The sequence below is a fragment of the Centruroides vittatus genome, unplaced genomic scaffold (assembly GCF_030686945.1).
Source record: "Centruroides vittatus isolate TY-2023 unplaced genomic scaffold, ASM3068694v2 contig_717, whole genome shotgun sequence".
Taxonomy (NCBI): Eukaryota; Metazoa; Arthropoda; class Arachnida; order Scorpiones; family Buthidae; genus Centruroides; species Centruroides vittatus.
The window spans coordinates 4,367,057-4,393,310 of NW_027122456.1; the positions used below are offsets into that span (position 1 = coordinate 4,367,057).

The 26,254-nt window shown below is 29.1% G+C and overlaps 1 protein-coding gene across 1 annotated transcript in view; it reads left to right on the top strand.

The window, feature by feature from the left end:
- LOC136980714 (very-long-chain 3-oxoacyl-CoA reductase-B-like) overlaps positions 1 to 26,254 on the top strand; it is a 43,715-nt gene that overhangs the window by 12,987 nt on the left and 4,474 nt on the right. Inside the window, exons 4-9 of the mRNA XM_067276906.1 lie at positions 8,045 to 8,155; positions 11,485 to 11,549; positions 13,240 to 13,284; positions 17,952 to 18,068; positions 19,775 to 19,840; positions 26,044 to 26,193. Coding sequence (XP_067133007.1) covers positions 8,045 to 8,155; positions 11,485 to 11,549; positions 13,240 to 13,284; positions 17,952 to 18,068; positions 19,775 to 19,840; positions 26,044 to 26,193 — 554 coding nt within the window. The remainder of the gene's footprint in view (positions 1 to 8,044; positions 8,156 to 11,484; positions 11,550 to 13,239; positions 13,285 to 17,951; positions 18,069 to 19,774; positions 19,841 to 26,043; positions 26,194 to 26,254) is intronic.

Here is a 26,254-nt window from a genome sequence, read left to right on the forward strand (position 1 = left end):
TACCAGTAATTGAATTATCAAATTTTATCTTTACAATTATTATATTCTGAAAGAATGGAATCTGCAATATATCAGTTTCCCTTACATCTTACTTATCTATTTTTAATAATCTGGTCACCACTATTGCAGAAGACTAATACATATAATCTATATTTTTCAAAAAGATTTAGTAAAGATACCCTGATAATTCGTATTGTTTTCTTGTATTAATTAAATCATGTAGTAAATATAGTCAGAGATAACTGGCTATTTGCTACTCAGCTGATTATTAAATACTTTAAACTTTTTCCTTTTCCAAACATTATCATTAGCAAATAAACAATAATATATTTGTACCTTGTCCTTGTTTATTTTTGAACTGCATTGAAAAAGTTTAGTATTTGACATGCTAATCATTAGTTCAAGTAATCATCAAAGAAATTGAAGTCATAAGAAATATATTGCAAGCTAAACATGGAAACTGTCAAGAGAAATATTAATATATGAAATATTGCAATGATGTAACTCTGATTTTGATATTGCTGATATATCACAATATCCAATGTATCAAAAGAAATTTAAAATTTTTAAAACTTTAAATTAATTCATTCTTCCCAGAAATTGAAATTTTCAGTCGTAAAATATTTTTTTTTTTGCAATTTTTTTTTACATGAAATATAAACATTATATCTAGCCTATAAAGAAAATAGATATACAATATAAGATGATGTAAACATACATTGCAGTATTATGTATATTTACAATTCTCTTAAGGACTGTTCCTTTGCATAGTTGCTCAGCTATGATGTTTTTTTAATCGTTACTATCATAGTAGATATGCAAAAAAAGAAAAAGGAGAAAGAGAGAAAACATTATGTATTTTGAATATTGTCATCATTCAATAAAGACAAAAATTCAGTTTTGAAGTTTATTACCAGTCAGTCCCCTGCTGCTGCTGCTGACATATGATATCAGCTTTAAAAAACATATGTTCAGAAAGAATGTTTATAGCTGGTATATGCAATTTATTGACTGTAATGTACAGATGTTCACAAACTCCTGAAGTACTGTATGCTTCCATTTCTGTAATAAGTGTTTTTAGAAATTAAAATTTTAGTCAAGAAAGTCTTTTTTTCCCTGTTGGTAAAATCAAAATCAGAATACTTGTTTCATACTATAGTCATGAAATTCTCGTACACTTGATGCACTTTGTGATACTCTCATCACTTCATGTTTTTCTAGTTGAAAAACGTGAAGTGATGAGAGAACATGAAGTTCATATTCAAATTTTTGAAAAAGACATGATGATTTCAGTTTTTCTTTGACCAAATATACTATTATTCACATACAGTTTCACTGTTAAAGTGGATATGCTTGAAACATGTATCCATCAATGTTGTAATAGCTAAAACTTTAAAACTCTCAATATCATTAAAGTAATGGTGTATTTAGTCCAGATAGTCTGAAGATCTTTGTAATTGTTTAAACAATTTTATACATCTCTATTACTACTTTCAAGTAGTACCCTGATGGAATAATTTTACTACTTATTACTTGTTTCACTAGATACATTTTTAGTGTCACTGGATTTAAACTGGTTGGCTTGGGAATATACTTTAGACCTTTTGATAATAGATCATGAACAAATTTAGACACAATTGATACATGGTAGATCAGCAACCAATAGGTGTTTAAATTAATAAGTTATAATTTACAACTAATCTATAACAGTCACTTACAGCTCATTTACATAATTCTCATTACTGCTATAGTTGCTTTCTCATTGGATCATAAGGCCACTACTGTGATCAACATCAGAAGAAAAATTTAGGTTTATATATTGGTTGTGTTGTCACTCAATCTCACCACTACTATACAAACTTTGCATGTTACAGTATCTTTTTTTTTTTTAGTAAAAAAGACTGCACATACTTCTGCTTCTATCACTCATTGCCTTCATATTGTTGTTGAACAAATTTATCCATGATGCAGTGACTAAGGCCAGAAAAAAAAAATGGTGTTGCAGCAAAAATAAACAGGTTAATTGCGGGTTGTTTGATAAAACAAAAATGAATGAAATCATTTTTTCTTTTCTCCACAAAAATTTATGATTATTGTTTTGATATATTAAAAGCTCTGATAAAAATTGTTTTAAATCATACCATATTTTCACAGAATGGCCAGCATGCCGATCTATCTGTGGAGACTATGAAATTGGATATTTCTGTATGATAAAAGCTGGCATGTCAGTTTAAGTGAGGTTATACATCTGTTTCAATGCTGTTTTACATAGTACAATAACTATTAATATTTGTTTTATTGTTCCATCATACATCATGATATCATCCTGGAGGCATTTTAAACATTAAGAAATAATTTATTACCAGAAAAGCTTATTTGAACTGACATGACTGTTGAATAGTACAGACAAATGTATATTATTAGTACTTAATCTTAATACACAAATAATATACATGGTCTGCTTATGATTATTGTTTTGGATTGTGAATGTAAGACCCCCATCAATTCTAAGATTTACTTGTATTTAAGATAACTTAACTTATGTGATAAGTAAAAACAGGTTAAAGTATCTTAGAGTCAAGGATATAGTTTTTAAATAAATAGTCTTGTATTTTCATATATAATGTTTTACATATAAAATAAAATAATGTAAGCAAAGATTTAATTATACATGTATATTTTAAAGGATTTTGTTGAAACTCTTCAAAATATACAACAATAATATCAGTTAATAAACTTAACAAACCAGCAACAAAATTATAAACAAAGTACGAGTATTTATACTTAATAATACCTGTATATTTGAGTATTTGGTCTATGAGAATTTGATACAATGAATTGTTTTCTTTTGTATCTCTTCCTCATTTACAAGATTATATAGTTGAAACAAGTTCTGGCCAATATTTGAGAACACAAGCGTGACAAGATTGAAATTTCCACATGCTATAATCAGATTACTCATATGTTCCAATTTCCATATTCTCTATTTCACTCATGTGACATCTGTTGATCTGGAAACAAAAACAATTTCTTTTGATCAGTGCTGGATTATTCAGGTGCCTCAGGCATGTGTCTAGGGCCTTAGATCTTAAGGCCTAAAATTGGAAAAAATAAAGCAGTTTTACTGTTTAAATTGTACATCATAATTTATAAATAATTCTATAGCTATAGCTAGGTGTTATTAGTTTAAGATATCATAAAATTAGGGGGACTCCACTAGGTCTCAGTTTACCACCACTCCACTTTTGTAAACAATCATCTCTTATTTTGCTAATGATTACAATTTCATTAATTTAAAAAACATATTTATTTTATTTGTTTTGTTATACTATGTTTACTTATCTTTAAATAGAGAAATGTCTGATAGTTCTGCTCATATTTGCTTCTTACTTTTTTTATTAGAAACTAGTCTAAAGGGAGATAATACAAAAACATTATTTAAAATCATTGATTGATAGGTACTATGTCTTTAGTATAATGTTCTTTGGGGAAAATAGGTAGAGGTGATTGGATTTCAATGGAATGAAATACAAATTTCAACCAATAGTAGAAGTAATGGTAAATGTTTATGAGATTTGGATTTAAGAGGTTTCAGAAATGAGATGCATTTGTTAATTTGAGGTCACACTGTATACTTATTATTTGAATATAAAGTATATAAAATTTGAGAAGCACGAATTATATTGGAATTTTGTTTCTGTGGTATTATTCTTATTCTGTAAAATGATTGCATAGTGGAAAATTAATGTTTTTTATGTTGTCTTAAGCAAAACAAAAATTCCTGTTTACTAGAATGTTGACCCATATAAAGTCGCGTGTGAATAAGAAACAAAAAGTTGTTCAGATTTGAACTTTTATTTAAAGTTTATATAAATTTAGCCTAGATTTTAACAATTGTTAATAAAAAGTTTTATTAACAATTGTAATAAATTTACAAATAATAAATAATATAAATTTTAAATATATAGAAGTCTCTGTAATCCGAACAAAATATACTTGTAAATCGGTAGACTATCTTTCAGCCAAACTGCTAATAACTTCTTTTATTTAGTATGGTAAATGCATTTCGGTCCTATTTTACATCATGGACCCTCTTCAATACCTTCATACTCCCGGATCTTATATGCGCTTCTACTGCACTAATACAGCTAATTTACATGTAAATATTCACACAGTTGTTGACTGTGGTGCTAAAAACTTGACCAATAAAATATTAAATAATATTAAATTAAGAACTAACCCAATTAAAATTGATAGGGAAAAAAAGATTGGTACTGTGTATAAAATTAATTGCAACTGTCAGAATCCGAAAGTTTATATCGGGGAAACAGGTCGTACATTGGAAAAACGAATTAAAGAACATGAAGCAGCTATGCGTTTGAAAAATAATATTTCTCCTTGGTACCCTCATGTTGTTAATAATAATTGTCAAATTGATAGAAATAGTGTACAAATTTTACATAATGAACGGGATATTTATAAATGCAAATTTAAAGAACACATAGAAATAATAAAATACAACAATAGTAAAAATAATAATTTGATCAACATTTCTAACGGTATGCAAATTGATCAGAGATGGTACCCTCTGATAGATGGCGCAGTGAGATAGTGCTGTATAACGATTGTTACAGTGTGTAAATTTGTACGGGTTGGTTATGTGACGTATTACCACTGAAAATTGTATACCACAGTGATGTTTTATTGGTATATATATATATATTGTACGGAATTGATTCCACGGTCACCAAAAACGTATGTAATTTTGTATTTTTTCAATTTTTTAAATTCGGTTTTATAACATATAATTATAACAAATTAGTGTTGTACATTAAATGTAATCTTTTAACTGTTTTTAGCACCACAGTCAACAACTGTGTGAATATTTACATGTAAATTAGCTGTATTAGTGCAGTAGAAGCGCATATAAGATCCGGGAGTATGAAGGTATTGAAGAGGGTCCATGATGTAAAATAGGACCGAAATGCATTTACCATACTAAATAAAAGAAGTTATTAGCAGTTTGGCTGAAAGATAGTCTACCGATTTACAAGTATATTTTGTTCGGATTACAGAGACTTCTATATATTTAATATATTAACAGCCGTCATTACAAATCTCAATTATTAATATAAATTTTATAAACATTTTTATTTTTATAATTTAAAATTAAATTATATTAATGCATTAAACATTTGCATTAAAAAAATTCACAAAATTTATGAAATTGCAGGAAATTATTCCTATAATATGCTTTATGCAGTAAACTTTGGTAATTTATTTCTGAAATTATATTGTTTCAAGATTATAATTGACATTTATATTAATTTTTACTATATTTTTCTTTAAAATATTATTTTATTTATTATTATAGTAAAATATTTATATATATACTCATTGCCATAAAAATTAACTCTCAAGGAGGAGTTATCAGAATCAAACAAAATTGTATGTGAGTGTAATGGTAATATAAGTAATAATTATAAAATGAAATCAAAAGGATGTTTTATTACAGGAAAAACTACAAATGAAAGGAGTTCTAGTACCCTGTTGGGCCACCTCTAGCATAATACATGATACTGGTGGGCATGGAGGCATACATATGCTGTATGGTGTCCTGCAGCATCATAGTTGCTGCAAATAGTCCTCTAGTTCAGTCAAGCTCCTAGGTTGCTTAACTTGGCATCTAGGTGATCCCAGACATGTTTGACTGGTGACAAATCAGGATTGGGCAGGCCAGGAAAATGTGGAAATGTGGTAGAGACAGTCCTGTGACATCCTTGCTGTGTGTGGTCAAGCATTGTCCTGTTGAAAAATGGCTCTTGGGAGCCCTGCCATGAGAGGCAACACATGTGACTGCAGGATGTCACTAATATACTGCTGGACTGTCATGGTCCCTTGGATAACTATTAGATGTGACTGGCATCATAAGTGATGGCATGCCAGACCATCACACCAGCTGTGGGTGCAGTGTGCTGCTCCAAAGTATAGGCAGGATTGAGACGTTTACCACAGGGTCTCCAGACATGAACATGGCTATTGTCAGTGCCCAAATTAAATCTGGATTTGATCTGAACTGTAGACACCCGGTTCCATTTTGTTATGGTCTAATCCCGGAAGGCATGACACCACTCCAAATGGAAGGCAACAGTGGGTAACTGTCAATGGCACACGTAATGGCTGCCGTAATAACAGATGTTCTATACCCAGATGCCTCAAAATGGTACAGAAACATGGGGCCTGTAATGATGGTGCCATCTGTGTCCAGATGGCGGACAATGATGTAGTTAACTGTGTGTACTTGTTTCAGGACCAGGCGATCTTCTCAGCTAGTGGTCTGTTGAGGTTGTCCTGAGCCTGGTTGCCATGTTTGTAAGCTCTCTCTCATTCAATGGTCCCAACACCACCTCAGTGTTGTCAGAATGACCTAGGTGACTATTCAGTTTCTCTCAACCTGATGAACCCTCTCAAACTCAGTTAGTTGTTCATATGGTCTTCAATTGTGATGTAAAAGCATCTCTAATGATATAGCATCTTTCTGCAACAGGTAAACTGCAGATAGGATGTCTTCACATGCTTTTTTTTTTAATAGGCAAGTAGGATGCATCTTAACGTCCTCTGCAATGAACCATCACACTATAACTATAATCATTTCTGTATCTGATTGAGACTAATCTGCATGCTAAGTTTTGCAGTGGCATGACAACTCCTCTTTGATGCACTAATTTTTATGAAAATAAGTGTAATAAGTGTATATGTTTCTTTATAACTTTTTAATCATGTAATTTTTTTCATATGAAAATCTATGGTATTAAAATTTTATTGGCAACATATTCTAATTTAGATTAACAGAAATATATTACTATATATAAATAATTCTAATGAAATTTAACTAAACACTTATAACAGATGCTTAATTAAAACAGAATGTATATGTAGTTTTACAAGTATGAAAAATCAGTTAGTTAAAACAGTCTTGTTTCCATGTTTTTACTATGTATTAATAAATGTAGTTTATTCATTATTAGCATCATTGGTTCTATTCAAATAAAAGCTGTGGCTACTATTTTAAACTGTATATTTTCTCAGTAGTTACTACTTCCTTTTCACAAACTTGTTTGATATCCAGTATTATAAAGTATTTAAATATGTATGAATATTTGGTTTTTAAAACAAATTATGCTTGAAATGGCAACTAATATTTTTCTTTATAATGACTGTTACTACAGTATATACCAGCAATGAGAAAACAATTTAAAATATACCTGTATATATTGTGCATTTTACATATTTCATTTTCTATTAGAGTTTGTTAAATAAATACATTGCCTTCCTACCTTACTTCACAGTATTTTTTAATTTTATGTTCTTTCCCTAAGTTTTCAGAAGTTTTCAAATAGTAACTGTGTACTATTTAAGGGAAGTTATTATTTCAAACTTTAAGGATAAGATGCAATTTACTATTATTTGAATAAAACTTGCATTTGTATATTCCATTCATACATGCCTAAAGATGTAATTAAAAATTTTTAATTTTTTAAACAGTTTTCTCATTTATTGGTTTTTTTCCCCCAAAAAAACTTTCAACTTTTTCTTTATGTGCAGTTGAATGCAGATTTTTATTCTTTATAAAGTGAAAATTTTTACATCTGGAAATATATGTATTTAAATCTGTCCTATGGACACTAAAGAGGCTTTTTTTCAGGCCCATTATGGTTTGATCAGACCCATAATGGGACACCTAGGTGATGAATCTGGGACAGACTATCCTTGAAAAGTATCTGGGATTGGCTTGCCCAGATTTGAATCTGGGTTCTCAGAGCAGTAGGCTTCCATCCATCATCTATTTGGATCTTTTATGATTTATATTTATTGTATTCTAAAAAAATATAATCAAATTGTTTTTCAGATAAGATAATTTTACAAACTTAAGGAAATTATTTTATATTATAAATATTTTAAAATTAAAATTTTGTTGTTGTTTAATTTATTTTATATTGCTATAAAAAATAAATAAGTAAAATTTAAAAATTTTTTATTTCAGAAACTATTTATGGAGTTCAAACAAAATGCATTCCAATAGACTTTACTGGGGGAATAGAAATATATGATGTTATTAAAAAAGAAATTGATGGAATGGAAATTGGTGTATTAGGTATTAAATTTGTTCATTGTATTAATATTAACATTTCAATATTTATGGTAGTAAATAACATACAGAACAAATAAATTATCTATTTATATTTATTTTATTTGTAATTCATTTTTTTATATATTACAAAATAAATTAAAATATATAAAAGTAATCATTAATTATGACTGATAAACATTTAAAAAGTATATTAATAAATCTAATTGTTTTTGGACTATTTTACATTGTATTAGATTTTAATCAATGCTTTAAAATTTTCTATATCAATATTAATTTTAAAGTAAATTTTTTAAATATTATCAGTAAGGCTAATATATTAGGTTGTCTAGAAAGTTTGTATCAATTTTAAATTTGATGGCAGTTACATTGATGTATATTGATCATTTTGATATTAGTTTACATCTTAACAGTAAAGTGCACTTTTAACAGAGTAAAGCAATTTTTGAGGTAACGCTTTAATTTGAATATAGTATTTTAAGTGATTAAAATGAATAAATTATAAAATGCATTTGAAAGATGTAATATTATGAATTCACAAAAGGAAATGCTTTTAATGCAGTGGTCATATAATTTGTAAAATTTATGGAGAATGAAGTGTATCATAAATGGGTTTCTTCTAGTGTTACCATACATTTTTGTTTACTCCTACAGTTCTCCATTTTGTGGTAAAAGTTACTCTCCAAACACTTATTGTTTTTTGTAAACTTTGTTTTGTCTCATATAAAAATAGGGAGATTTTTTTTCTATTGGTAACAGTGTAGTCTTAAATTTAGAATTCAGAAGTTGAATATTTGGTCAATTAAATCTGCAATTGAATAGTTTTTTCTACTTTCAATATTAAATTTTAAGCATTTTTTTACTTTTTATTTCCAGTGTTGGTTTTGATCTAAACTATCAGCCAGCTTCACTTTTCAGTTACATGTAGATGGTGTATATGTCACAGTCAGATTGATAATTTTGTTGGTTTACTAAGTGCCTAGCCATTTTATAACAAAGCTAACTAACTTTCAGCCACTTTATATAAAGGTTAATTAAACCAAATCCTGCCAGATTGAATGACATTTCACATTCTATAATATGAGGGGCCAAATGATTAGCTGCTTTACAATGCGGCATTACATAAACCACTAGGTTGTCATATTTACTTCTGATTCTTACCACTTGAAGCACGAGAGACATTTCATCAATTGGCCATTGTCTAGTATGTGTGTTTTGCTAGAAATATTGGATATTACAACAAATAATGAAAGTATACAAAATATGTCTGAATATAGTGAGTTTAAAGATAATTTCAACAAACTAATGGAGTTCTATGGAAAACAACATGGAAATTTCAAGAAACCATGGATTAGAGAGAAAATTCTTGAAGTTATTAGACATATCAAAAACAGTAAGATGGCCATAGATTTTGATGCACAGCGGACATCTAACAAATATTATTGGTGTTCAAAGTATGATGTAAATACAGCAATAAAGATTATCTCACTTTTAAGAAAAAGTTACCTGTTAATCCCATATTTACTGAACAGTATTTTGATATATTCATGGAGATTCATAAATCATATGGACATAGTAATTGTGAAAAAATGATTTACAGTATTAAAAAACAGATTTTACACACAAAAAACATTAGTTGAAATATTTGTTGCTTTGTCCCTACTGCAAAATCAAACATAATTATACCTAAGAAAAGTATTGTGACCCAACCAATAATTTCTAAAGATTTTATGGAAGTGGACAAGTTGATTCAATTGATTTACAATTAGCACCAGGTAGAAAGTATAAATGGCTGTTAAGCTATAAAGATAATGCTACTAAATACTTAAATATTCAAATCACTTCAATCAAAGCAGGCATCTGAAGTAACTGTAGAGATCTTACAAATTTTTTTTTCAATTTTCTACGGCTACTTCAGATTCCATATATCCTACATAGTGACAATGACCAGGAGTTTACTACAAAAATTCTCAAATAATTTGTAAATATGTGGCCAGAATGTGAAATTGTGCATTGCAGTCCTTGACTTCCACAAACACCAAAATGTCAAAAATATGCTTAGATCTTGGATGCAAGACAATGATTTGACTATTTTGTGCAATATTCAGCTGTTTTATCTTTTGGTGATGAGTTTATGTATAAATTTTCTTCAGTTTTTGAATTAACATGTATGAAGTGAAATAATTGTAAGCAAAAAATTAATCTAATAGGAAGTAATAGTAACTAAGTTACCCTGATGTAATTTTACTTTAATGAGTAATTTTAATAATTTGAAGGAAAAAACTGCCTTGATTACAAAATTTAACTGAACATCAAACAGAATATGAGAGTTAAATTGACACGGATTTTATTAGGCTTGAAAACTGAGAGGGGGGTCTAAATATTTCTATTTAAAGTTTCTGTGAAGAACAGATAAATTTTTATTTGATGTAAAGTAAGATATCAGTAAAGAAAAAAGTTATAATTTGAAATAAAAATTTCTTTTATCTAAAAAAAGGAAAAACAAAACAAGCTGAAAATCTTTATCTTCTTTTAGATATTTTGAAGGTTAAAAACCTTAATAAAAAATTAAAGCAGATTAGAAATAATATATTATAAATAAAGATGAATGATTGAATACAGTATGTCAGTATGTTTTGATTTTAAACAGTATTCTCTTTCTTATAAAATACCAAATAAATAATATATCAAATTTAATATTAATTTGCCAAACTAAATCAGATTATTAATTAATTCTATTTTTTTTCGAATAATTATTTTAATATAAAACCATCTACTGATTAACACTAGGTGGTTTTATAATTAGTTATTTTATGAGTTTCTGCTGTGTTTTTATTTTGATTTTTTGTATTCATATGTTAATTATTTATACATTTATGAAATAATAAAAATATTAATTATTCAACATGAAGTTCTGATATAAAAAATTCTCTAGAATAAAGGAAACACACTTAAAAAAAATTGTGTGTATTCATAATTTTCCCTTTTCACATACCTTAGAAACACAACAAAGTTGAACAGAAGAATTGACCTTAATTTTGAGGCTCTTCTTAACTTAGTATGCAAGATTTATTAAAATCATTCTTAACTGTGGTGTAATATAAAAATATGTCAGTTGGAAAAAAACAAAGTGTGTGAAAAGGACAAATTATGAAGCTGCTCTCTTAATTTTTTAGAGTATTTCTCTCATTCTAGAGAAGGTTTAATGGAATGTTTGTCCTAGATTCTTACAAATTCAGGACAATCATCCACAATAAAGCATTCAGAACTGTTATAGAATATTAATTGCAAAATTCTATTTTTATAAAATTATGTAATATTTGTTTATTTTATAGTAAATAACGTTGGAATAAGTTATGCTTATGCTGAATATTTTAACAAAGTTCCAAATGCAGAAGAAGTAAGTTAATAAATAATAATTTTAACATGTATAATTAAAGTATTTATTTTGTTTATTATTTTCAAAATACTTGATACATTTCAAAAATTTAAAATAGTAAACAGAATAACAAATAAATCATAATTTTTCATTTAAAAACTTAAGTTCAAATAAAACAAAAGACAGCTGAAACAATAAAAATTTTTAACTATTATAGCTTTTGTGAAATGAATACTTTTTATCTCTTTTCTCTCAATGTTCTGTTATTAGAGAATATGATAAAATATTAATTATATTATAAAATACAGATTTAATTAATAACTTTTACCACAATAACCCTAATTATTGTAGACAAATACTTACTTCTATGAAGGTGATTATTTTGCAATTTTTCCAATTTATAGAGTTACGAATACATTTAAACATGTTTTTTCTATATACAGTTCGTCAGTTCAGTATATTGAAACAATTTAAAGAAATATCATAAGCAAAAATACTTTGTTTTTTGTACTATATTAATACATAGGTCTATCTTAAGAGAACTTGGAATGAGAGGTAGAGAAAAAATTGTACTTAACTATTTTTCATAAAAATATATTATTCATCTTCTTTTCTAAGAGATGACTTTTATTATCAGAAAATAGAGCTTTTAATAATAAAATTGATGCATATGTATGAAAAGTAGGATGGTGATAATCATAAGTAAATGATTGAAATGATTAACTTGGTTATCATTGATGATTATTGTCGTAATCTTGCTTCTTTGTTTTTGAGTTATTAAAATTATTAATTGAAATTTAATTTGTGAGACAAGACAGTCAGCTTTAATGTATTTTAAAATTTAAAAAAGAAAAAGTTGCCTTCTGTCTTAATACCATGAATCAGAAAGAGTAAAATAAATTTCAAAAATAATTAATAATAATAATAATAATTAATTTTGAATCATTCAAAAAATTTTTTAAAAAGGAATTTTAAACTTTCAGAATATAAAAATGCTTTAAAAATTGTATACAAATATTTATATCATTGTTTGATAGTTATTGTGAGTGATAAAAAATTAAATTTGTTTGTTTTTCTTAACTTATTCTTCATTATTTCTTCTCTCTTCATTTCATACATATGTCCAAAACTTAAGGACAGACAACATTTGTAAAATAGAGAACTGTAGATGAATGCAGACAAATATGGCAAGAACTGCATTACTCAATTTTTAACACAGAGTAATACACAACAACTTGTAGAATTTACAAATCAAAGCAATAAATGTAAGTCTTTGGTAAAAAGATACATATGGCAGTTGGACATAGGTGGAGAATGGATGGAAGGTGCTTACTAATACCCAGACAGACAGACCTATCAGTATGGAATATGTCCACTACTACTACTACTTTATTCATACATCTGTGCAAATTGCTACTTACTAATTCTGTGCCTTTTTTCTGTCACTACTAGCAATTGTGTATATTCTTAAGTTTTGTGTGTGTGAGTTTGATATATTTTGTGACAAGGAATAAGCGATTTTATAAAAATTATTTATTTAATTTTCTTGATACAAATTTTTTATTCTTTTGACATTTATATATTTAAAAATAAATAAAATTTTTCAGATTAAAATTTAAAAATAAACTTAAATATGTTTTGAGAAATATATAAATCATAAATTTTAAGTAAAGTTTTTTATAAGTTATAAATATCTTTATTTTTATTGCAGCTCTTCAATAACTTGATAAAGACAAATGTGATTTCTTGCACCTTGGTATGTATGAGAAATCAGATTTATTCAGAAAAATTAAATATATTTTTGTAAATAAATTTTTTAAAATATTTAATTTTTATGTCATATATTTATTCTTATGTAAGCTGATCTTGTGTATATTCTGAATGTACTTTTTAAGTTAAATTGTGATATTTATTTTTTCTAAATTTTAGTTTAAACAGAAATTTCTACTCAATAGAGAAAGATATAAGATACTTGTTTAAGTATTGTTTGTCTCCAAATAAAATTTCATATAAATATTGAAAAAGATCTATAAAGTAAAATTTAAGAAATAACTTGTGCACATGCACATCTGTGTACGTAAACACCCCACAATCAGTAAATAAAACTAATAATATACTCTAATTTTTAGAATAAGATCTCCTATTACAATGTTCTGCAAAATGCAGATGCAGACATGATTACATCACTTACTAACTAAGCAATATTGATATTTATTCTAGCCTGTAAGTGTAAAGTCTTGTTTGCATTGCTACATAAGAGTCAAATTTAAGGATAAACTTATTCCATACAAAGCAGAAATCAGTAATTGAATTTTTAGTATAAAAATTTAGTTCAGTAAAGTGTTGTGAATCCTTACAAGTACTCAAGATATTTATTTACAGAGTAAGGCAGAAACAACCATCTTTTTCTTGTACCTGATAACACAGGCTGCATTGTAGTACAGAAACAACCTGAAGTCAGTAGCTGAAAGTACAGATTATTCCAAATTCTCAGTTTTGATGCCACCACACTTTTAGTTCTTTCCAAATTTAAAGTAGCTGTTGAATGCTACAATGCTGATCTTCAGATGCTGAAGTCCAAGCTACTATTCATGAATGGATCAATGAAAAATCACTTTTTTTTTTAATATGTAGAGTACAGAAATGGATTGAACATTTGGAAAAATGTATCTCTTGAAGTGATGATTACTAAAAATGAATATGCATGATTAAACTAAATGATAAGTGGAAGTACACACACTGAGTGCAGTGTTAATAGCTTTTGATTTTTGCTAGCACTTTTTATAAACTTATGTTCGTCATCATTAGGCAAATGAAAAATTAAAAATAGAATAAAATGTTCTAATATAAGTGGAACACACATTTAAAAATTAAAATTAAAAAACTAAAAAAATCATCATGAGTGTGCTACAAAGAGTGATTACGCTAGATGTTATGATGTCATGCAGCACATGCATGTATATAAACCTATGTTAATGATGTGATAGCAGACATATCACTATTTAATCATTTATATAGAGCAACCCACATGCTGGGCAGATCAAGTGTGGGAATGTTGCACGGCTCCAAGGTTGTTGTAAGAGGGGTTTCTGTATTAATACAAGTTTCCAGTTGCTGCAGCATCTGAGCAATGTTGTTTGAGCCCATAATGGGGTGTAGTTCTCTTTGAGCACTTTTTTGCAAGTTTTGTGATACATGTTCCTTTTACCACATCATCCTGGTGCTTGGATAGACAGCTAGTAAGCATTCATGTTGTGGCCCCAATGTGTCTCGTGTTCATCCTCGTTACAGGATTCTCTAACGACACAGTGCAGATTCCCAATTTTTTAAAGGTGGAGAATTTATCCTGATCATTGCAACAAATTCAATAGAGGATATGGCCAGGAGAAAGTTAAGTTGCCTGAATATTTGGCAAATGCATATGGAAAGGGGTCTAATGCAGGGGTGGCCAACAGTTTTTGCCCCCGGGCCGGATTGGAAAGAAAAATTTTGTCACGGGCCAAACAAAATATTAAAATTAAATTATGTTAAATAACAGAAGTTCCTGACGCATGTGCAATGTCATTTTACAATGTGAAGAAACGTACAAGCAAAATAAAAAAGGTCGACAGGCAGATGGAGCTGTGCGTCACATGTCAGCATAAACAGTGACATGGTGGAATGGCAGATGAGTTTCAGTGAGTGTGGGATCTTTCGTTCTTCAAATAGTGTAAATTTATAACAGACGATACAAAAGTTGTAAATCTCTACAATGGAATTTTTTTAAAAAATGAAGAAGTATCACAAATCCATTTGACCAATTATTGGAAGTTAAGTAGCTAATATTGAAAAATTAATTGCAGGTCATATGTTGGCCACTCCTGGTCTAAGGTATGGTAATGGTGATTGAACTACTGACTTCTCTCTTGTTGCATAGTGTTGTGCTTGGAAATTGAGATTCCCTAACCATGTTATGCACATTGAACCTGAAATTCACATTGTCAGGTGAATTTTTCATTTGCCTGACAATAATGAACATAAATTCATTGAAAGTGCTAGTGAAAATAAAAAAAACTGTTAACACCACTTTCAGTGTGTCTTTACTTCCACTTATCTGATATTTGGCATGAAGATCAAGCTATATTGTAAACTAAATGATTTTTTAAAATTACTTTTTAAAACTCATTGCATTATTTTACTCTTCAGAAACTAATTTTATAAAAAATAGAGCCCTTATCACTCTCCATCTTTATATCCTACTCAAAAATAATTGAGTACATGGTAAGAAAGCTAGGATCTGGTCTGCTCTTCAAAATCCTGTAGATTTACATTTAGATATTTTATCCTTCCTGATCTGAGTGACAGAGAAATTATAGATGGTTTATAGCTTTTTCAGGTAATGTTTTGTATTTTTCCAGATGAAAACTTGCTTTATTGACAGATGTAGTGTATTGCTTTTTTCTCTTAAATTTCAGAAAAATTTGATATGATAAGATTCATTATAAATTTTAACTTCAAGCTGATTTTGTTTTCTTTTTTAATTTAGACTTTAAAAAAAATGCAGGCATTTAAACAAAATTATTCTTAATAAAATGAATTATTAAAACTTATAAAATTTAAAAATGGTAGAAATCAAATCAGTGTAAATTACACTACACTATAGTTTTGGAGATTGACAATGCAATGCATGCCTACATAATGGCATTTCTTGACCTTACATGTCTAATAATTAATTCTTGTCCAAATGACTAATTATTTTTCTAGAAATTATGCAAATGAAAATGAACATGAATGAATACCAGACTACTACTAAAAATCTTCATTTAAAACAATATGCATTTTCTATAAGCTTTTGTCAGTCATAAATACAATATAATTTACAATAAAACAGACATTGCTTAAATAAATAAATGTATCTTATAAAATATAATGAATTTATTGTTGATGAATGCATCTGGCTATTTTGAAAATTAGAAATTCAGTTAATTTAAAAAAGACATTATTTCATCAGATTCTTTCTAAAATTAAAACAAATAGAATTTGACAAATATTTCATTGGCCTTCAAAAAAAGTTTGGTTAATGATAGATTTAACTGATTATATATGCTAAAAACTGGTTTGAAAGATTTCTAAATAGAAATTCAATAATTTCATTTATGATGAATTTTTTAATTGATATTTATATTATTAATAAACTGATCTTAAGACTAAAATAAAATAAATTATTCTCTTTGGACTGTTAGAAACCTATTTTTAATCCTGTTTATTTTTTTAAATGTTTATTCTTTGGGAAAATTTTCATAGACACAAATGAAGATTAAAGAGATTTGTTTTCTATTTTATCTGTATGTGAATCTTAATTTTCAGTTCATAACAAATCATCATATAAAAATTACTGAAATATAATTAAAAAGGAATAGATTTGAGAAAGAGAATTTAAATATTACATAGTAGAGTTTGTTTTTTACAAATGTGAATTTCCTATATGGATAACAATAACCAGCTGACAACATTAGACAAGATAACATAATCCTGTTTAATGTTGTTTTTGAGTTATTAAAATTATTAATTGAAATTTAATTTTTGAGACAAGACAGTCAGCTTTAATGTATTTTAAAATAAAAAGAATTTTGCCTTCTGTCTTAGTACCATGAGTCAGAAAGAGTAAAAAAATTTCAAAAATAATTGATAATAGTAATCAAAATTATTATTAATTTTGAATTATTCAAAAATTTTTTCTTTTAAAATATTTTAAGCTTTCAGAATATAAAAATGCTTTAAAAACCCTGTTAATAATTAATAATAAGACTAAAATTAGAGGAAATTCTGGATATGTTAAATAACTGAAGATTTTTTAAAAAATACATAACCAGTTCAAACGCTGTTATTTTCTAGGAATAATTCATAGAAAATAACTGTTTGAACCAGTTACATATTAAGATTAAAGAAATGGAATAGAAGCAAAAGATAAATCATAACTGACGAGTTATTAATTATGTGTGTTTTTAAGTCCTTATTTTCTATTAATTAATAATAATTATAACTAACTGAAACTTTGATTACAATAAGTGAGGTTTTATGACTTATTTTAACTTATTAGAATTAGCATGCCCCAAAACATACTACTGATAGCAATATCAGCAATTTACAATAAGTGATTCTAGTATAGTTTGGACTTCTCTAGTCTAATTTTTAAACTGCTTAATTTTCAGACATGTTTGATTGCTAAGTAAGTAAACTTAGACAAATCCAACACATCTGAAAACTAATTATTAGAACAAAATAAATTTAAATATAATAATTTTAGATATTTTAATTCTCTTAAATGTGGTTGTATGAAATTTAATTTTTTAGTTCAGTCAATAGATTAAGAAATAGTCAAGTAGTATATAAGATTTATTCATATTATAAATATTCATGTAAAGAATTAACATTTTTTTTAAGATGATGCGAATGATAATGCCGCAAATGGTAGAAAGAAAAAAAGGTGTAATAATTAACATGTCATCATTCAGTGCAGCAAATCCAGTGCCTCTCTTAAGTGTATATGCAGCTACAAAGGTAAATTATATTTGATATAAAAGTTTTGAATATTTCATAACTCTTCTAGTAATTATTATAAGAATGACAATTGTTTCAAATAATACTGATGTTAGGAATTATTTAATTCTGTAATTTTCTGTATTCATTTCCTGTTTTATTTTAGCACTGTTTCAATGTTTTTCTAAAGTTTTAGTTATATTTTCTAAATACATCTGATAAAATATTATAGTTAAACAAATTAGTTTTATAACATAATAAGTAAATTTTAAATGTGTGTAATTAATTGTTTAAAGTATTATGTAAAGAAGTTTACTAAATGTTGTTATACCAATCTGTCAAAAATGACAGATCCAAAGAATCTGGGATGAATAAATATGAACATATACCAAATGCATTTGGCAGAAAATTTCACTAGTAACATGAGTAATGCTGAATCTATATTATGGTTTATTTTATAATGAGATAAAATTCTTTTTTGGAACAATTCATAAATAGAATTGCGTGCTAAAAATAAAAAACACAATACATAATACAAATTGAACATGGACAATTAAACATAAAATACAAATAAAAATATCATTGTCAGCTAAGGTCAGTCTAAGTAAAAGATAAATATTAAAATTATCACTTAGCTGGTCAAGTGATAAATTTCTAAACTTAGAAAATTGGTAGTAAAGATGAAATGCTAATTAAAAAAAAAAAAAAAAATTGAATACATACCAATATGAAAGTATTCATTGAATCATTGCAATACTCAATACTTGGATAGTCATTGCATTTATATATTTTAGTATCTGAAAGAATGGTTACAAACATATTCTAAATTTGTGATTGTTGATTATGCATTTAGTGTGAGAAAGGAAATGCAGATTATAAGATATAGAATGAGACCTGATATATACAGGGCCGGCCATCGGGGGGGTGCGGCGGATGCTACGCACCGGGGCCCCGCGATTGAGGGGGCCCCAACATTATCAAGAATGCAGTATTTTTAGTAATTTTTCTGAAGTAATTAATGTATTAGCAAGAACAAAATCACGCTTTAAATAAACATGCATTAATATATGTTCGTGTTTGTAAATTTTTTTATTTTAGAAAAACATTTGGGCCCAAATAGTTTCTTGCACCCGGGCCCCTTTATCGAGAAGGCCGGCCCTGCCTGTATATTATAACTAGTGATCTGGTTATTGATGTCTTAAAAATTTAACATTTATTACTTTATTCTATGTACTCTTAATTACAGACAGCAGCTTAAAATAAAATAATCTAATAGAATTAATAGAAGTGGAAAAGTGCCAAGTGTTTAATAAATAACACGGTCTTGTGTTTGATGCTCAACTTAAAATAAAAGTCATTGAGCATGCGGGTATCAAAGAAGTTTTTTTTTTTTACCATTGGTATGAATTCAAAATCAGAGAATTAAACAATATATAGGTTAATTATGTAGTAATTAACTATTTACATTAAATCTCTATATTATTTTATTTTTGAGAAATAAAGACCATATGCTTTATGATCATTTGAAAGTTTAAGGGGAGAAAAATTTACTATATTTGTTGTCATTATATAAGCTAGTTTGATTTCATGTAATTTTAAAGTTTAACAGATAAATATTTTGCATAATTGTTTTTAAAAATCTAATTTATTGTAACAATAAAAATATATAGTTGACAGTTTTAAATGATTTAAATGAATTTTTGATTTCTTAAACTATCTCATTTCAGACCTATGTAGATTATTTATCTCAAGCTGTACAAGTGGAATATAAAAGCAAAGGATTGATCATTCAGGTAAAAATATATAATGAAAATATAATTTTGAAATATTATTTAATGGTTATTATTACATCCATAAACTGCATTTATGATTTGTGATTTATGACTTGTTATTCACTGAACTAGATAAAATAATATGTCAGGGAGAACAATTTATTACTTATTTATAAGTAAAATAATACTCTGTAAATTATTAGATTATGACAAAGATTTATATTTGAAGCAAATTTAAAATCATCAGATCCATAGAGCAATGCAGGCTGAAGCACAAGCTCCTGGTAGGGATACCCATGCCAGTAAGGTCTATGGGGAGAAATGAAGCTAAGATTGACCAAACCCATATTCTGTGGAGATATTTATCATGGTAGTAACCAGATCTAAGTTTGATAACGGCTCAGACGTCTCCCAGGTTAACAAGGTCTGCATGCGTGGGTTAGGCAGAGGCTCACGTTTGAAAAATATGTTACCGTCTCCTTTGGTTACCAATGGCAAAAGCAGCGCCAGCCCAAGCAATGCTTGGACTGGCTCAACAGATGTGAGGAACCAGCCTAGCCTCGGTGTTTCTGTGGCAATGCATCCACAGATCAGAAAGGCTGGAAAACCACACCAATGGATGAAATGGACATTAGAAATGAACGAGTTTATCATCCATACTTACTACACCATCACAAAACTTGAAACAAACATGACAGCATACAGACAACAACTACACCATAGATTCTCACAACAATATCTTCATCTCACTGTCACTGAACAAAGGGTTGTTGACAGGGCCGGATTATCGAATAGGCAAAGTAGACAAATGTTTAGGGCCCGGCTTCAGTGCAGAAGATTTCTCTGTTTGAAAATGAGTTAAATTTAAGAAATTGGATAGGACAGAAAATGCTGTACTTAACAATTCTTTTCTTACTAAGCTCCTCTTGACTAGCCATTGCCTAAAAAAAAAAAAGGTCAACAGCCTCCCGTGGGTCAGAAGTAACGCCACGGGATCTCGCGCCATATAGATATATTCCTAGGTCCGCATCTCGTGGTAGTACCGATGTATGGATGGTTATGATTTATTTTCTAAATCTACACCTATACATTGCGACATCGCGTATTCGATATAGCATTCGAGTCGAGTGCGAAGATATTACAATTCAATAGTGTTTTATAAAAGAGTTAAAAAGGGTGACACTACAGTGTGACTTGGGGTGACACCACGATATCGCACCGGGTGTCAGCTACGCTAATGTCACATTATATAAGATTTGTTTAGAAGCAACTTATTTAAATGGGGCCCCAATTAAAATTTTGTCTAGGGCCCGCTAGAGGCTTAATCCGGTGCTGGTTGTTGATCAAAAAGAACAATTATACACAACAACCTTATCCCACAAACAACACTTGAACTTATCAAACAACAGGTTACTGATCAAATACATCAACAGACAAAAACATTTAACATTAATGAAGATCACGTAACCTGTTGGGATAATCTAGCAACAAGCACTGATTACAGCACACACACCCAACAACTACCACTATTGATACTACAGACACTTTCTCATCCACCACTGATGACATAGATTTAGTTAATATGCTCTCACTTATATTTCAGGAAACACTCACTCAGTGGGATAGTTAGCATGGGTGACACCCGGTGTGGATATCATAGTGTCACCCTTTTTAACTGTTTTATAAAACACTGTAGAATTGTAATGTCTTCGCACTCGAGCAACATGAACGCTATATTGAATATGCAATGTTGCAATGTATGAGTTTATAGAATAAATCATAATAATATTTTCAGCTGGTGTGAGCTCTCATGGCGTCTTTTCATAGCAAAGATACTGTGATGGTAAGCAAGTCGTTGATCTTTTTTTTTTTTTTTGTTTTTTTTAGGTACAGGCCTACCAGGTGTCACCCCTACACGAGTGACACCCAGGGTGTGCCACCCCCACCTATGCACTCACTAAATATACAGACACAGATTTCACACAAAGACCACGAATACCAAAAATCAACACGTCAAAGGAAGTAGGAAAAACACTAAATTATGTAAACACTCACTTACTACCACACTACATTCATTCAATTTCTACACTTGCTGACATTCATACATTAGTTTATGCTGGGCAGTCACAGTCATGACACACCATGGACTGAAAATACAATGACAGACAGATACACAGAAAACACAATTCTATCACAAGCCTGCCAGGCAGAGAAGAATAGAAACACAAATAAATGACATTAGACAGCAATTAGGCAAGCTGACACAATACACTAAAAACAACATAACACCCAAATTAAAGAAACAGCTCGAAAACATTTTCAAGAAAATAAAAACACACACAAAACATGACATCATAACACACACATTACAGAATACGTTGATACACTAAAACAAAAACTCTCAGCCAAAGCATGTAGACTCAAACGATACAAAACATGTACACTACGAAAACAACAAAATAAATTATTTACAAACAATGAAAAACTCTTCTACAGACAAATCAGTACCAAAACAAACACTGATACACAGTACAGTGGCACACCAACAGAAGAAGAACTCACAACATATTGGTCTTCTCTTTGGTCCAGTGCTGTCACACACAATGCTGATGCAGACTGGATCGAGGAGGAGAACAGAAACTTGCACAACATACCAACTATGCCCTGTGCTGAAATAAACATACACGATGTCCAATACACTGTTAACAGAACACACAACTGGAAGACACCTGGTGTAGACAACATTCACAATTTCTGGTACAAAAAGTTTACATCACTGCACCAGGAACTAGTTAAATATCTAACACACATCATCATCAATCCACAAGACATGCCAAATTTTCTTACTCAGGGCATCACCTACATGAAACCTAAAAACAACAATACCACAGACCCCACACAATACAGACCAATTACATGTCTTCCTACACTCTACAAATTATTGACATCCTGTATCGCAAACAAAATATACAAACATGTCGAAGAACACGACATTCTTACGGAACAACAAAAATGTTGCCGTAGAAATCACATGGGATGCAAAGAACAGTTACTCACAGATTCAGTCATTCTACGGCAAGCACACAAACAACACAGAAACATACACATGGCATATATAGACTACAGAAAAGCATTCAACAGTGTTTCACACAGTTGGCTGCTACATATCCTACACATGTACAAAATACATCCATCACTCATTGCATTCTTTCAAAACACTATGCAGCACTGGAGAACAACACTACATCTCAGGGTTAGTAACACTTCCATAGAAACAAACCAAATTTTTATTAGGCGAGGAATTTTTCAAGGAGATTCCTTGAGTCCTCTCTGGTTCTGCTTAGCCCTGAATCCATTATCCAACATGTTAAACAACACGCAATATGGTCACAATATCAGACACGAAAAAAAAACAGAGTATATACTGTCACATCTCATGGTACATGGATGACATAAAACTTTATGCATCCACACAAAAACAACTTCATCAACTCCTACAAATCACACATTCATACACCAAGGACATAAAAATGGAATTTGGCCTAGATAAATGCAAAACACTTCACATAGAAAAAGGAATCCTGAAGAAAGAAGATTTTGCACTTGGAAATGGAGACATTATTGAATCCATGGAAGAGGGCGAGTTCTACAAGTATTTAGGATTCCAACAGGCCAAACTAACAGAACATGCAAAAATAAAGCAAAGATTAATTAAAGAATACCAAAGTAGGTTAAATGCTATTCTCAGAACAGAGTTAAATGCAAAACACACAGTTAAAGCAATAAACACTATGTCATCCCAGTACTCACATATTCTTTTGGAGTTATACATTGGACTCACACAGATCTTGAGCAACTCCAAAGGAAAACAAGAACAACACTTACTAAGCATAAACAACATCATCCTAAATCTGCCACAGAAAGATTAACCCTTCCACGTAAAGATGGCGGACGTGGCCTGATTGACATAGTTAACCTTCACTACAAACAAATACAGTCACTGCGAGAGTTTTTCTATAAAAAACAAGAAACATCACAATTACATAAAGCAGTAACTCTAGCAGACTCGAATAACACACCATTAAACTTACACTCACATCATATGGACACAACACAACATATAAAAAGCATAGACACCATTAAGCAATCGTGGGCTCGAAAGGCACTCCATGGCAGGCATCCTTATGATCTGGCCCAGGATTTTGTTGACAAAACTGCGTCAAACAGCTGGTTAGCTCAGGGATGCCTCTTTGGGGAGATGGAAGGATTTATGATCGCCATACAGGATCAGGTCATAAATACTAAAAACTACAGAAAACACATACTCAAAGATGCAACACTCACAAATGACACATGCAGAAAATGTCACATCATGCCAGAAACTATACAACACATCACCTCTGGTTGCAAGCTCTTGGCACAGACAGATTATTTACACAGACATAATCAAGTAGCAAATATAATACACCAAGAGCTTGCAAAGAAACACAAATTAGTACACATCCATGAACCATACTATAAATACGTTCCACAGACAGTATTGGAAAACAACACGCACAAAATGTACTACGACAGAGCCATAATCACAGATAAAACAATTTATTACAACAGACCAGACATCACACTCATTGACAAACACAATAAAATCACATATATTATAGACATATCCATTCCAAACACTCACAATATACAAAATGCATGCACCGAAAAAGTCAGCAAGTACACAGAACTTGCCTAGGAAATAAGGCATCTGTGGAGGATGGATAGTGTGCTTATTGTACCTGTTATTCTCTCCTCTACAGGTGTCATACCACACACACTACACAAAAGCCTGGGCACATTACAATTGAATAGAAACACATACATCACACTATAGAAGGCCACTATATTGAATACATGTCATATTGTGAGAAAGTTCCTGAATACAGACACACACACTGATACACTTCTTTAATTTCTGTTTTAGTTACTATGCCTTGACTTTGGTCGGCATAGTACACAGCCACCGGTGTTAACCGAGTATATCTCACTTAACCCAACACAATAATAATCTTCTAGCTTTATTAACCAATCTTCAAAAAGGGAAGTTTCAAAACAAGTTGTAAAAATGTAATTAAATTTTTGACAAATTAATAAACTGCAAAAAATCAAATTAAAAAAGTTGATATGATGAGCTTGTTTTAATCTTGCAAATGTAATATTTAAATTGCATACATATATAAATTTATGATTATCATACTATATTCATATTCACTTTTTGAGTTTTGTTAATAACATTTTAATATTGTAAATTTTTACTGTAGGTAGCTGAGATTATCTGTAGTAAAATTAGATTTAGTTAGATTTATATACTATGTGATGAAATGAAAAACTTACTCATGAGAACTACATTTCAAATACTCAAAATTTACATATATTTGGATATTTTGATCAAAGTTTGACCAATTTTTTGTTACAAACAGATCTCATGAATTAGAGACAAACATAAACTTTTGTAGATACAGATGATTTGTGATATTTTCACAAACTCTCCTCAATTTTTAATAAGTTTTTTTTTTTTTATAGAACTTTCCACTAAGAAAATTTTATGTTAGTAGTATAAGGAATTTCCATTTCCCATGTATTTTGAATAACAATGGTGACATAATAGTACACTTGGAAACTTGGCTTGTCATACATCACCAACACCAGATTACAGAATCACCAAATTTGATTTATGATATCAAACTGCTTGCTCTACATCTACTACTTGCAAGAAAACTTTTTTTTGATCACATATATAAAATACATATTTTATTATATCAATATATGATTAATTTTGTTAATAATGTTGACTAATTTGAATGCATCCATATTTCACATACCATATAGTTTCAAGAATCTTAACCAGAGGATAGTTATGGAAAAAAAATCAGCTATAACAGTTTTATTTTACATTACTAGAAATAAAAAAAAGTAAACATTATTTTCTTATTTTGTTACTAAATATTAACAATTCATATTTTATTAGTTCTGTAATCTTTTTCAAATTCACTCTGAAAGTGATGAACTGAAATGCTCATCACTATCAGAGGTTTAATGTTTCATTGTAAAATATATCAATTAAAGTAGTGTGATTCATTAATTGTAAATTAAATTAATAAATTTATATATAAAAATGATTTATTTTAAAATATATTTTGGTTTGAATACTCAAATTTCAAGTTTAATGCAATTTTTTACAGTCTGTCTTGCCATACTTTGTAAGTACCAGAATGTCAAAGATCAGGAGAGCTTCTCTAATGGTTCCTACCCCAGAAACTTATGTTAAATGGGCAATTGAAACTGTTGGTATTGAGAGCAGAACTTATGGTTATCCTCCACATAAATTACAGGTAAATTTTCACTATGAAATCTTAAATTATTAGAAATATATATATATATATATTATATTGA